Consider the following 13,578-nt stretch of genomic DNA (forward strand, 5'->3'; position numbering starts at 1 on the left):
ATCTCAAATTTATTTTGGATTCGAGAGTTTAGTTCTCAGCTCGACTTAAAGTGAAAGTGATACTTGTTTAATACTCAGTTCGGACCGACTTGTTTAAGGGGATACCCAACTAAAACTTAAACCCAAATTCATTCTCAACACTCAACACTCAACACTCAACACTCTTCACGTACACCTCTCTCTCTCTCTTTTTATTTTTTCATGCGGCTCACGTTCGTCACCAAAATGGATAACATAAAAATCCAACCCTACACGTGTCACAATCGCAACCCTCCATCACACCCTCATTTCTTTAACCCTGGTTATATTCTAACCTCGACCCCCCATACACACATGACACAACAGCACAACACAACACAACACAGCACAAACAAATAATCCTTATCCTCTTCTCTCTCTCTCTCTCTCTCTCTCTCTCTCTCTCTCTCTCTCGCTCATATATTGTGAAATGCACTCTCAGATCTAACAGTATAGCTTTGCCTCACTTTGTGTGTGTGTCACTTTGGAAACTCTCTCTCTCTGAGCTTTGAAAACCAAAAAAAAAAAAAAAAAAACTGTGTTTGTGTTGTGTTGTGTTTATTTTTTTAATTTTAATTTTTTACATGAAGATGATGATGGGTAGTTCGTTCCCTGAAGAAGTGTTGGAACACGTGTTCTCTTTCATAGAGAGAGACAGAGACAGGAACGCGATCTCGACCGTGTGTCAATCGTGGTACGAGATCGAACGTTGGAGCCGGAGGAGAGTGTTCGTGGGCAACTGCTACGCTGTCAGCCCCGCGATCTTGATCAAACGGTTCCCGGACGTGAGGTGTTTGGAGCTCAAAGGTAAGCCACACTTCGCTGATTTCAACCTCGTACCCGAAGGTTGGGGCGCCTACGTGGCCCCGTGGATCGAGGCGGCTTCCAAGGCTTATCCTGGGCTCGAAGAGATTCGGTTGAAGCGCATGGTCATCTCGGACGACACCTTGAAACTCATTTCTAAGTCGTTCAAGAACTTTAAGGTTCTTGTGCTTTCTTCTTGTGAAGGTTTTTCGACTAAAGGACTTGCTGCCATTGCTGCTGATTGCAGGTTTAGCTTAACCCAAATTGAAAGATTCAAACTTTTTGTGTTGAAGATCTGGTTTTTAGTTGAAAATGTTGAAGACTAAACTTGGGTTTTGTTGCATTGTTGTTTTTTCTTTTTAGTAAAAATGTGTTTTGGTTTTCAGTTATAGTTAATGTTACTTTGCTTTATTTACATTTTTTTCTGTATTGTAGATCTGGGAGGACACTGGTTAATGTGGAAAATCTAGTCAAGATTACTTGGGTTCTATTTTTTCTTTTTTCTGGGGTGAGGTGGGGTTGTTCACTTTTTTTTCTTCTTCTTACTTTTAAGTAATTGGTGGTCAAATGAATGAATCTTGTTGTTTGAGTTAAAATGTTGATTTAAGGAAGATTCTGTTTGTACTAGTTTCTGATTGTGTTTGTTTGCTTTTAGGGAATAATAGTTTGATTTTTTGTTTTGTTTTGGGGTTCTGGGAATCTGGGTTCTTAGATTAAAAACAATAAATGATTTGCTTCTGGGTGGTAATGTGTTTCATCGATACTTACCCAAAAAAAAAAAAAAAAGTGATCTTTGTCATTGTGGATGATATATAAGGGGACCAAGTTACAAGCTTGTTTATGTTTGTGGACGGTTAAGAGTTTTGTAAGATATATGTAACAATGTGAACAATGTTTGTTTTTTTTTTTTAAATAATTTTTTTAATTTTCTGTTTTGGGGTTCTGGGAATCTGGGTTCTTAGATTGGAAAACAATAAATGATTTGCTTTTGTGTTGTAATGTGTTTCAATGCTACTTACCCAGAAATAAAAAAATGATCTTTGTCATTGTGGATGATATATAAGGGGACAAATTACGAACTTGTTTATATTTGTAGATAGTTAAGAGTTTTGTAAAATATGGGTTGGTTATGCTCAATTGCTTGATGTGGTAATATTAGTAGAAGTGTTTGTAATTTTTTTGTATTTATTGATGCATTAAAGGAATTTGAGAGAGCTGGACTTGAGGGAGAGTGAAGTGGAGGACTTGAATCAGTCTAGTGGACATTGGCTCAGCCGTTTTCCTGATAACTACACCTCACTGGTGTCCCTTAACATTGCCTGTTTGAACTCTGAGGTGAGCTTCACAGCCTTGGAATGCCTGGTGGGTAGGTGCCCCAACCTGAGGACTCTTCGGCTCAATCGTGCCGTGCCCTTTGACAGGCTTGCAATCCTACTTCGTCGGGCACCTCAGTTGGTTGAGTTAGGCACTGGGGAAGCGTCTGACTTGCGACCAGATGTTTTCTCGCCACCGGATGTTTTCTCGAACCTATCGGGGGCATTCTCTGGGTGCAAAGAACTTAAGAGCCTGTCTGGTTTTTGGGATGTAGCCCCAGGTTATCTTCCAGTTGTTTATCCTATCTGTCCTAGGTTAACGTCGTTGAACTTGAGCTATGCAGCCACTATCCAAAGTTCTGATCTTATCAAGCTAGTTAGCCAATGTCAGAATTTGCAGAAATTATGGGTATGTCTGGTTTTATATATGATGTTTTTCAAAATTTACTTGTTTTATGGTCCTAGTGTTGGACACAAACATGTTCCTGTTGCTTATTTGTTCCTGTATTGACTGAGAACATGACTACAGGTGCTGGATTACATTGAAGACTTGGGCCTAGAAGAACTTGCAGCATCTTGCAAGTATCTTCGAGAATTGAGGGTATTTCCGTCAGAGCCATTTGGTGCAGAACCAAATGTATTGTTGACAGAACAGGGACTTGTCTCTGTTTCTGAAGGCTGCCCAAAGCTGCATTCAGTTCTGTACTTCTGCCGTCAAATGTCTAATGAGGCCTTAAGGACCATTGCCAGGAATCGACCTAACATGACAAGGTTTCGTCTTTGTATTATTGAGCCACGGACTCCTGATTACCTTACCCTTGAACCACTTGATGTGGGATTTGGAGCCATTGTTGAGCACTGCAAGGATCTAAGGCGGCTTTCCCTTTCTGGTCTTCTTACTGATCGAGTGTTTAAGTACATTGGGACTTATGGCAAAAAATTAGAGATGCTGTCTGTGGCTTTTGCTGGAGATAGTGATCTGGGGCTCCATCATGTACTCTCTGGTTGTGAAAACCTTAGAAAACTTGAGATTAGGGACTGCCCCTTTGGTGACAAGGCTCTTTTGGCCAATGCTGCAAAGCTGGAGACAATGCGATCCCTTTGGATGTCTTCTTGCTCTGTGAGTTTCGGAGCATGTAAGCTGCTAGGTCAGAAGATGCCGATGCTTAATGTTGAGGTTATTGATGAGAGGGGCCCCCCAGATTCAAGACCAGAAAGCTGTCCAGTTGAGAAGCTCTACATATATAGGACTGTCTCTGGACCAAGATTTGACATGCCTGGTTTTGTTTGGACAAAGGATAAAGATTCTGCATTGGGGCTTTCCTGACTGCTATCCCCATGTGTTATGCCCCTTAAATCAAACCCCAGGTGTGTGCATGGGTATAGCAGGTATATGGTCTATATGGTACATTGGTACTAAATTTTTTTTTTTTGGTTTCCCACAGTTTTTCCTCAAGGTTTTCAACCAAAGACTATTCACTGTTTGTGCCGGGTAGGTCCATGAAGGGGTAAAGCACTGACCCAAGAAATTCTTTTCAAAGTACAGGTAGCAGGACTCGAACTAGGGAGCACACCTAGTCGAGCCCAGAACAAGCATTTTGAGACCAAGAGTCCAACCAACTTGGCCAACCCCTTGGGTTGGTCCTAAATTTTTTCGCATTTACTTTTATGTAGTTTAATATAATTGCAGCCTTGATTGGAGTGGGAGCAAGGTTGGGAAGGGTATACAGAGGATCAAGAGCTCGATTGCCACTCATTTTACACTTGGCTGAGCTATGGGATACTAATTAGTGATTAATAAGAGGAGTTAAAACTCTTGTTGTTGTATGTGTATCAAAAAGAGTTGTAATTTTATTCGGCAGGAAGCATGTATACTATTTGCAGACTTCTGCATGTTTATGCATTCATATTTCCTTGTTTTCATCAGGAATTATTGTCTTTTGGACTCAGTTGTGTCGGTGTTACCTACTGACAGAATAAGATTTCATGTTCTAATACATTTCTGTAATTGTACTTGTAATGTTGAATTTAATTATCATTCTTTCAACCTTTTAGAGGTTTACCAGTTGAGTGCCATTTTCTTGGTTACTATCAATCTTCTGTTTATTGTTTGAATTATAATGCACCATATCCATTGTCTAAAAGTGTAGAACCAATGTATGGTGGGTAAAGGTTGTATTTTTATATGTAGTTCGTGGTCCAAGCTCTCTTTTTCTAGTGCAACCCCCCAACTTGCAGGTTTTCATTTTTTAGACTTGCTGGGAAAGACCTCTCTTTTTTAAGTTTCGAAGGAAGGTTTTGCCTCTTTTGGCATATTTTTGATGTTGATCAAATTTTGCTGGGGTCCCTAGTAGTCTTCGAAGTTCCGCTGTATTCCAATTTGTTCGATCTTTCTTTCCAGTTTCCACTTTCTTTCACAGGGGGTTCTCCTTTGCTCTCTCTCTCTCTCTCTCAACCAGTAAAGCAGTAATTATAATTTGGTTAAATAACTTGCCTTGTCTAGCGTATTACTCACATGTGCTACCAATACCATCCCTCATTTTTCTAGAGATTCTAGCCTTTTGCCCTTAATTTTTAAAAAATTTAGCAATATGCTCCTGTTTCGAAGCTATATAGGGATATGCCCCTGTTTCGATACTCGATTAACTTAAAATCGAGTTTCAAAGAAATACTCGATTCATAGAAAATCGATTTACGCCAAATAAAACTAAAAAAAAAAAAAAAAAAAGCATGGAACTCGATTTTAGGGAAGTCGAGTTCCAAAACGTCACTATAGGGCTTAAAAACGCCACTATAGGGCCGCTTGAACCAGGTATGGAGACTTATAAAAAAATTTTGCAGGAAAACGCCGCTATAGGGCCCTAAAACGTCACTATAGGGCTTAAAAAACGCCACTATAGGGCTCCCAGAACAGAGCGATTACACTTACAAAATTTTTTTGCAGGAAAATGCCACTATAGGACTTTAAAACGTCACTACAGGGCTTAAAAACGCCACTATAGGGCACCCTGAATATGGGCCAATCACACTTTTAAAAAATTTGCAGGAAAACGCTGCTATAGGACTTTAAAACGTCACTATAGGGATTAAAAACGTGACTATAGGGCTCCCTGAATATGGGGTGATTACACTTATAAAATTTTTTTTCGCATGGAACTCGATTTCCTGAAACTCGAGTTCCATACAATTTTTTTTTTCTTTTTTAAGTTTGATCGGGCATAACTCGATTTTCTACAAATCGAGTATTTAATTGAACTCGATTTTAGGATAATCGAGTATAAAAACAGGGGCACGCTCCTATATAGTTTGCAAACAGGGGCATATTGTCAATTTTTTTAAAAATTAAGGGTAAAGGGCCAGAATCTCCCATTTTTCTTGCCCCTCATTTTCCATACGGTCATATACTAGCCCTACTTTTTCCCCCTCTCCCTTCTCTCCATAGAAATGCATTTTGTCCAGTAGAGGTTTAGTCCGTTGAATTGGTCATTTGAGACTGTTAAGGCATGTGCATACACTTGTACTGTTTTCTTATGATTACCCATGATTGCAAAATTTTCGTCTATTCCAGTTGACTTCTTGTATGGTTGTTGCTCGTCACTGTATTATCCATTTCGAATTCAATTGTACACACTACACATGGGACATGGGAGAAGAAAATTTCAGCTACTAGATATGGGAAATATGTATATTAAAAAAGAAAAAGGAGAAAGAAAAGGGTTGGCCTATCATATTGTTGCTATGATAGATCACTCTTTTTGAGCTTCTGTTTGTTATTAAGGATTAAGAAAAAAAATAACAATAAAGGAGAGACGTATAAAATGGTTGTTCAAAGTTGGAAAATTAGAAATCAAGTTCATGTGTCTGGTATGCAGCTTTCGCTACTTGTGATTTTTTTCTAAGTTGACTTGGTAAAGTTTTGTATATAGAACTAATAAGAGAGATATATCGAAAGTAAATGACATTGTCATCAAAGTCTCAGTAAGGTGGAGAAGGAACAGGAGGCATGTGGTGTTAAGGTGTGAGGTCTGGTTTTGGTTCAATTTCTGATATGGGATTGGTGCAGTTCTTAATATTTGGGGTAAAAGACATCGAAATTGTACAGTTTAAGGTCTAAAATTCTAAGGTACATTTGGACACTGCACATAAATTTCTGGAATGGACTGAGGTACTTTTAAGCACATAGATTACCAACCAGCAATTACCACCCAGCAAAATATGGAGCTTCTTATTATAGAGGAGGACAAACAGGTAATGAAAGTAAAAAAGGCCAAGAATTTTACCGTCAGTTGCATGAAAAGTGCACCTCTAGTTAAATGTTCTATCTTAGTATGGTAACTTTCACTTTTTGTTCAATTTCATTGGAGAGAGAGAGAGTGAGAGAGAGAGAGAGGGCCTCGACTGGTGAGCCACGTGATAGATTCAGTGACATTGGATGGTGTCCACAACTTTTTGCTACATTCACGCTCGCTTTTCTACACCACACCACAACCTGATAAATGACCCAGCAACCAAAGTTGTAGTGTTGTACATGAGCCTCCTATGTGAAATTTGAATATCAGATAGCCACAGAGATTAACATATATTTAGATGAGATAAAGTATATAAACAAAATTTTATAAAAGAAAAGAAAAACAGAAAGAAATCAGGACAGGTAGACAGACAATAACATAACACAGACACCCTCAACCCCACAAGACTGACCCAACTAAAAAATAAATTAAAATTTAGAAAAAAAAAAAGTGAAAGAGAGGTAACCATTGTGTGAAAGTGGCTGGCGTAATGAAATTCCAGAAATTTTATTGGTTGATGATGGCCACACGTTTTCTATTGATGATCACCATCATTTATATTCTCTTATTACTATTACTTTGATTTCTTTTGCTGATTTCATCACTCTGATTTTATTCTTTCACCCCACACTCATTATTATATCACAGTTACTGATTCATGCTTTGTATTATAAAGTTACACTAATGGTTCAGTTAAAGTTGCATTGGTTCAGTTTTTAGATGGCCCATTTCCTTGGTACCAAACTAGCGAAATTTGCAACATGACTCCCAAATGAGCCCGATATGTGTGCATCATGATTGTGGCTTCCAAACTTCTGTGATACAATGATTGCAGCCTGCCAAAGCATAGAAAGAAATTCAGGTTGGAATCCAATTCTATGAATTGTCATTTACAGTCCTATGCTGAAAAAGCTAGATTTTTTGTGTTCATACTTTATAACAATTCCATTTTTTACCATATACCATAAATCGAAGTTGGTTTTCGTACAACAGGATTTCAGTTCTTGCATTCTATTATGTGTATATTTACTTTTGCTAAAGATTTATTATCATTCAGGAATATTGGGTAGCATTTTAGTCCTAGTTCCTGTGTGACCAGGACTGGCTGCACTGCACTTGCACATGTCTGGGTTCTTGAACTTGTATTTGAAGGAATTGCTCTATCACATTTCATTGTCATGGCACTCCAGAGTGCACATTCTATTCCTATTCTTGAAGAAGTGGTAAAGGGACCCGTGCCTGTGGCCGTGGGAGTGGGAGTCATGGCTCACATAGAAACTTGAACCCCATTTTGCAACAAATCTGGGCTTATACTTTCACCTAAAAGAGTTCTATGGGCTTTCACCTCTCCTTTCTAGATGGGAGAAGAAGCCCAGTTGAACTGTGTGAGCCCAACTTCTAAAAAGAAAAAAATTTGATGCAAACCGGGTGTAGTATACGCCAAGTCAGTCAGTCACATCTGTTTATATCAGTTTTGGACTTACTGGCATAATCGTGTCACACAAACTGACTTTTTCAACACTGAAAGGCCGCCAGGAAACCAATAATTTTGAACTTACAATTACCAACCCTCAAATTCAATAAATAACGTAAAACCAGTCTATTCACATTGAGCTTTCTAGGTTGGTATTGGCGTATGACGGTGTCACGGTATGAAGTCATCCATTTTCAACAATAATTCAACGACGTTATTCTTTTTCCTAGAATCTTCATATTAATCATGCGTGAACATATTAAGAATTTTTCAAGTCTTGGTCTTAGTTGACTTCAATAGATTAATAAATACTACTACAATCTCATTTTTCTAAGGCATATGTGATTCTTTCTTCTTCTATCTTGGCAAAGGAGTTGCGGGGAGGTTCTTGTTTGAAGCTTTGGTGATGGGAAAGCTTGTGTGCTCGGAATTAGCAGCTGAAGGTTTGGATTTTATGGGACTGCTGGTGGCGTTGGTGATAGCTATGACCCTTATGATCATCTGCAGCAGACCTCCAACTCCAAGGCGGGCTGTAATTGCTTTTCATCGCTATGCTTGAGTCCTTGACAAGTGACAACTTTCTTTGTTGAAGATCCTCGGGCTTGATGTACTTTTGGTCTGTCTGAATTTCCCTTCATAGTTTTTAGTTTTTGGTCTTTATTTTGGATATGATGACCCTGGTCAATAGTACACATAGGGGGTTTTCGTAGTGATATGGTTCATGTTATGGGTACAAAAAAGTGACTGCAAGTCACTGACTTATTTGTCTGATTGCAGAGAATGTTTTGCTGCAGTGAATCTTTTAATAAAATGATGAGAGTTTCTTCCTTTTTCCTTTTCTTTTACTTTTGGTATTAATTATCCTGCATAATTGGTATGAGCATTGAGCAAACGAGCTTCTGATATAAATAAATAATAAAAAAAATTACAAAATTAACGTCCTAAGGCACTTAATGAAAAAGTTAATAGATGTTTTAAGTATTAGCCTGTCTCAGAGGGATGTTTTTCCACTGTTAAACATGAAAGCAATTTGATCACCCAAAAAATACAGTTAAAAAAGAAAAAAAAAAAATGAAAAAAGAAAGAAGGAAAAAAAAAAGAAAAAAAAAAAAAGGAGCTTGCGAGAGAGGAGAAAAAAAAATTGGGTAGAAACATGAAATGAATTCAATACTATGACACATTACATATTTTACTGACAAACAATATTGCAGGATTACATTACAGAATACCAATTTCTCTCTATCATATTAAAATTGTTTTCAGTAATTGTATTCTTTCCATTAGATCTACTGTTACAGAACAAGAAAGGGGAGAAGGGGCAGGCGGAGAAAGGGAAGCGGAAATATTGTATTCATCTATCGCATTGCCACAGAAAAATTTTGCTTCAGAAAAGTTTAACAATCAAGGTTTTTCTTTTACCCCCAATGGAAATCTAGCTCTAAAACAACCAAAGTACAATTGAGCTCAGCACTAATTGAGGAACTTTTGCACTTAGTTTTTGGCTGAATTTTGAATAGTCTCCAAAAGATGCTCGATTCTATACTTCATAACAGGCTGGCCTGCTCTCGTCTTCTTGAACATCTTCTCTCTTGCAGCCTTCCTCCGAGCTTCAGCCTTGTCTCTCTCTTCCTTCTTTGCTTGAAGAACTTCCTGCATCTCAATCCTTTCCTTCTCTTTCTTTTCATGCTTCTTATCATACATTTCTTTCAAACTGGGTATACCAGGATTCTTCTTGTTCTGTTTGATCATACCCATTCTGCTTCCATCTTCAGTTTCATTCTCATCCTGCAACAAACACCAGAATGGTATGTGACTTAAGCTTCCAAACTCCACATGCAACTACAAATCCATATGGATGCGATGGGTTTGGGGTTGGGGTTTTGACTTCTGAGTGGTATAAACTTAAAACACCACCAAGCATTTTTTCTATTTCAAAATCAGTGCTTTAAATAAGTGATCCAAACAATGTAATGATAATTAGGACTTCAAACTAGGAACTAGAACTCCAAATTGAAATCTACATACTACCTAAAAAGAATTTATTTTTTAATTAAAAAAAAAAAAAAAACTAATTTTATAGGACATGAGCAATGAATTGTATTTCAGAAATAGTGACACAACCGTTTATGGAAAAACTTGTGGTATTTGACACTTTTATTTAGGTCTAAACCTATTTTAGAGAGAAACCAACAAAACAATCTAACATTCAGATGAAGTAGATGTCATATCAAACCTCAACGGATCTTATAGCTGAGGAAATATCATGTTGCTGACTTTGTTGCTTTAGCAACTTCTTATACTTCTTCACATGCTTTGCATTCTTATAAAACTCCTTTTGCTTCTCTGAAAGAAATGAAACAGGAACCTGTCAGTTAAAATACCACAGTATGACAAAACAAAATTTATAATCACTGACATCTTTCCATTCTCTTTCAGAAAAGAATATTTTTTCTCCACTTCATTCTTGGAAAGAACAAGAAGAAACAAATTCTTAATCATTATCACTTCTTTTATATTTGAGTTTAGTATCATTTTTTGTTCTTTCACCCCATCTAGGAAACAAACAGAGGATAATGGATCATTATCCTCGACGGACAGCAGGCACTATTCCCCCAAGTTGCACAGTAATAAAGGGGTCCATTCAGCAAACAAGTTCAATCAGTGGCTTTTATATACATCAAAGTTCATGTAGCTCTGGTTCAAAAATGGCTCTCTGCTCTGCCAACTCATTTTCCTTGCCCTAATCCTTGAAAACAATTGTTATCACCATCTTTGAAAATGATGTTCTCATTGCTCATTTCACAACATAATTCTATTTTTGTAAAAATTAAATATATTATTAGCTAAGAAGCATGGGTACGGGTATGACATGGCGACACAACAATTTTCATAGCCCTTACCTAGGAAGCATGGGCATGGGTATGACATGGGTGCGGCACCCCAAATAAAGTGTTGGTGCTTCCTAAATTATTAGCTGGAATATGCCTACATTTCTCTCAAAAGGAATTCAAGAACATCCACAGTCTCCCTCGTCCTAGTGTACAACTCACATGGTTTGTAAGTTATTGATCGTTTGAGAACACAGTGAATAACTAACACATCATATCTCATGTTTATGGGGGGTCCTAACCGATTCAAACTACAAAGTACAAACAATGCAGTTCAGCTCACTTAATATGAATCAAAGAGGAACATCATTTAAAAAAGGCTAACCAGAAAACCCTTTTTCAAACTGAAGTAGTGAACTGGAGACTGAAAGTTTATGACACCAAGTTGGTCAATAAGAATTTGGTATTTAGTTTTTAAAACTATAATTTCCTTTCAAAATTCATTCAGGCAAAAGACCAGAATTACAGAAGCATTGTACAACTAGAAAAGTCTAAAGTTTGCATCCCCACCCCACCAGGCTGGAATACCAAAAAAAATATTTCTCATTCCACAAATACTAATCCTGACCAATTCATACAATGCACTATGCTGTTCAGCTCACTTTTTTATAATTTGATAGTTGGGGGTGGGGGGATTTGAACCCCATACTTCTCCATTGGAAACACCAGGAGGTGCCAATTGAGCTTTAAGGCTCTTGACGCAGTTCAGCTCTTTAATACAAAACAAAGAGGAACATCATCTATTCATCTAAACTAAGCTAACCAGCAAACCCTTTTTCAAAGTGAACCGGACTCTGCAAGATTAGGACACCAAGTTGGTCAATAACAATTTTGTATAGTTTCTAAAACTGAAATTGCCTTTCAAAATTCATCCAGTCGAAAAACCATATAGAATCACACAAGCATTCTACAGCTTGAAAAGCCTAAAGCTTTCATCCCCACTAGGCTGAAATACCGTAAAAATAAAAAAAAATTCTCATTCCACAAATACTAGTACATATAAAACATTAGATATTGGAATTCTAGAAAGTTACTATTATTTCCATATAGCTCAAAATTCTTTTATTTCCTTTTCCTGCATTTTCTCTGCAACCAACCAGAAATTTAGCTCTAAACCAAACAGTCTCAGCTCTCAAGTCCCACTACCTCATAACTATCAAACAGAACTAACAAAATAACCCAAAAAATAAATCAAATTGAAATAAATAATCCAATAACTAAAAAACACAAATTGTCAAAGACTCAAACAACAAAACCTTCATAAAAGAAAAAAAGACCGAAACTTTATCAAAATAAATGAAAAAAAAAAAAAAAAAAAAAACGTACTTATGAGAGATGGGTTGTAAAAATCTCCTTTTGTTTTGGCATTAGCGAATGCCTCGAGCGAAAGGCCACCCCCACCTAACCTCTTCTTCTTCTTCTTCATGTTGTTGTTGTTGTTCATTTTTATCGAATTTGAGCCATTGTTTTTCCCCCTGTTTTCCTCGTCTCGTGGTTTCTGATGCTTCATTGTTGCAAAGGGGTTGGAATCCGAGCTAAATGGAAGAGGAAATTTTGCGAATCACAGAGAATTGGAATTAGGGCAAAAGAGGGAAAAAAAAAAAAAATTTGAACGAAGTTGAAAGTTGAAACCCTAATTTGCAATTTTCTGAGTGTTGGGAAGAGATTTTGTACTTTTCAGGTTGGTTTGGAAGCTGGGTCTGGGTAATAAAAGAAGAACACGTGGTAATGGGATTTTAAGTTTAAATATGATTTTTTTTTTTCAAAAAAGAAAGAAATATGATTAATTTTAGGGCTACATCTTTTACCACACACATTTTTACAATTATTAATCCTTGTCATAAAAGAATATGATCTTAGATTTTTTCTTGATAAGGTTTTTTTTTTTTCTACTAGAAAAAAAATAAAATATATATACTAACTGATAACTTAGCAATAAGGTAAATTTTTACAATTACTAGCTTCTAAGCACGCACTCATGCACATGCTTAGAGACTCTTCTATTTTTTTGATAAAGGTTAATAATTTACGTTTATTATAAATTGTGATTACTACATTTTTCAATCACAAAAATTCATAGGAGTATGATGAGTATTGTGGGGGCACGTTTTGAAGTCCAAACCCAAAATATAAAGGGATATAAACCTAGTGAGCCCAACACAATAAATTTGTAGAGAGTAAGTTGGAAAACTAGGTCCTAATGAAATAGACAATGGATAGAATATGTTTGAAAGATAATCAAACAAAAACCAGAAGGATTGACCTAAATAAATTCACTCTCGACCTGGTCCGAGGAGGTAAGTTCTAGTGTATATTAATTGGAAACAATTACAAATACGATTTTGCTTACTAGGATTTTGTTGGCAACAGTTTTTCCTTAGATATTTCCTAACTTCCACTCTTCCAGTACATTCATGATGCACGTCCTTCTCAGTGAAACTTCCTAGAAGGTCACTTTGAGTAATAGAATATACATTTGACCTGTGCTTTGTTTATCCGAGGAGACACTCCTCCTCGGACCACCTTTCCTAACCTTTCTACTTGCATGTTACTTATGGGACTTTGAACTTAACATCCTCACTATTGTTTATTCATCTTCAGACCAATCAACGTCCTCGACTAAAATCCAAGGCCCAATATACAATTTTTGGCCTTTATCCCTACAATAGCCCCTCAAAATTCTGATTTTTTCCCTTTTATCCGAGGAGAAGAATTGGGATTTTGATTTCTTAAGAGTTAAAATTACTAATTCCTATGATTTACACACGTGGGAGCACTGTCAGGTGCTTCTC

At 37.0% G+C, this 13,578-nt stretch overlaps 2 protein-coding genes and 1 long non-coding RNA gene across 4 annotated transcripts; 2 read left to right on the forward strand and 1 right to left on the reverse strand.

The window, feature by feature from the left end:
* Positions 1-370: 370 nt before the first annotated feature.
* Positions 371-4,197, forward strand: LOC115971086 (protein TRANSPORT INHIBITOR RESPONSE 1-like). Of its 2 annotated transcripts, XM_031090776.1 has the most exons (4): positions 371-1,069; positions 2,025-2,544; positions 2,665-3,503; positions 3,581-4,197. In XM_031090776.1, exons 1-3 carry the CDS (start codon positions 603-605, stop codon positions 3,460-3,462), a joined length of 1,785 nt encoding a protein of 594 aa, XP_030946636.1. In that variant the 5' UTR covers positions 371-602; the 3' UTR covers positions 3,463-3,503; positions 3,581-4,197. The 2 variants fall into 2 exon arrangements, with proteins under 2 accessions (XP_030946636.1, XP_030946635.1); XM_031090775.1 differs by having other exon boundaries at positions 372-1,069; positions 2,665-4,197.
* A 2,775-nt stretch (positions 4,198-6,972) lies between these two features.
* Positions 6,973-8,731, forward strand: LOC115970858. Its single transcript, XR_004087163.1, has 2 exons — positions 6,973-7,286; positions 8,270-8,731. It is a non-coding gene; the product is annotated as an uncharacterized LOC115970858 (long non-coding RNA).
* Positions 8,732-9,057: 326 nt separating this feature from the next.
* LOC115969892 (protein PXR1) lies at positions 9,058-12,485 on the reverse strand. Its single transcript, XM_031089526.1, has 3 exons — positions 12,113-12,485; positions 10,132-10,241; positions 9,058-9,683 (listed from the first exon to the last, which is right to left on the reverse strand). The coding sequence occupies exons 1-3, from the start codon at positions 12,294-12,296 to the stop codon at positions 9,390-9,392; spliced, it is 588 nt and encodes a 195-aa protein (XP_030945386.1). The 5' UTR covers positions 12,297-12,485; the 3' UTR covers positions 9,058-9,389.
* Positions 12,486-13,578: the final 1,093 nt, after the last annotated feature.

The sequence above is a fragment of the Quercus lobata genome, chromosome 12 (assembly GCF_001633185.2).
Source record: "Quercus lobata isolate SW786 chromosome 12, ValleyOak3.0 Primary Assembly, whole genome shotgun sequence".
Taxonomy (NCBI): Eukaryota; Viridiplantae; Streptophyta; class Magnoliopsida; order Fagales; family Fagaceae; genus Quercus; species Quercus lobata.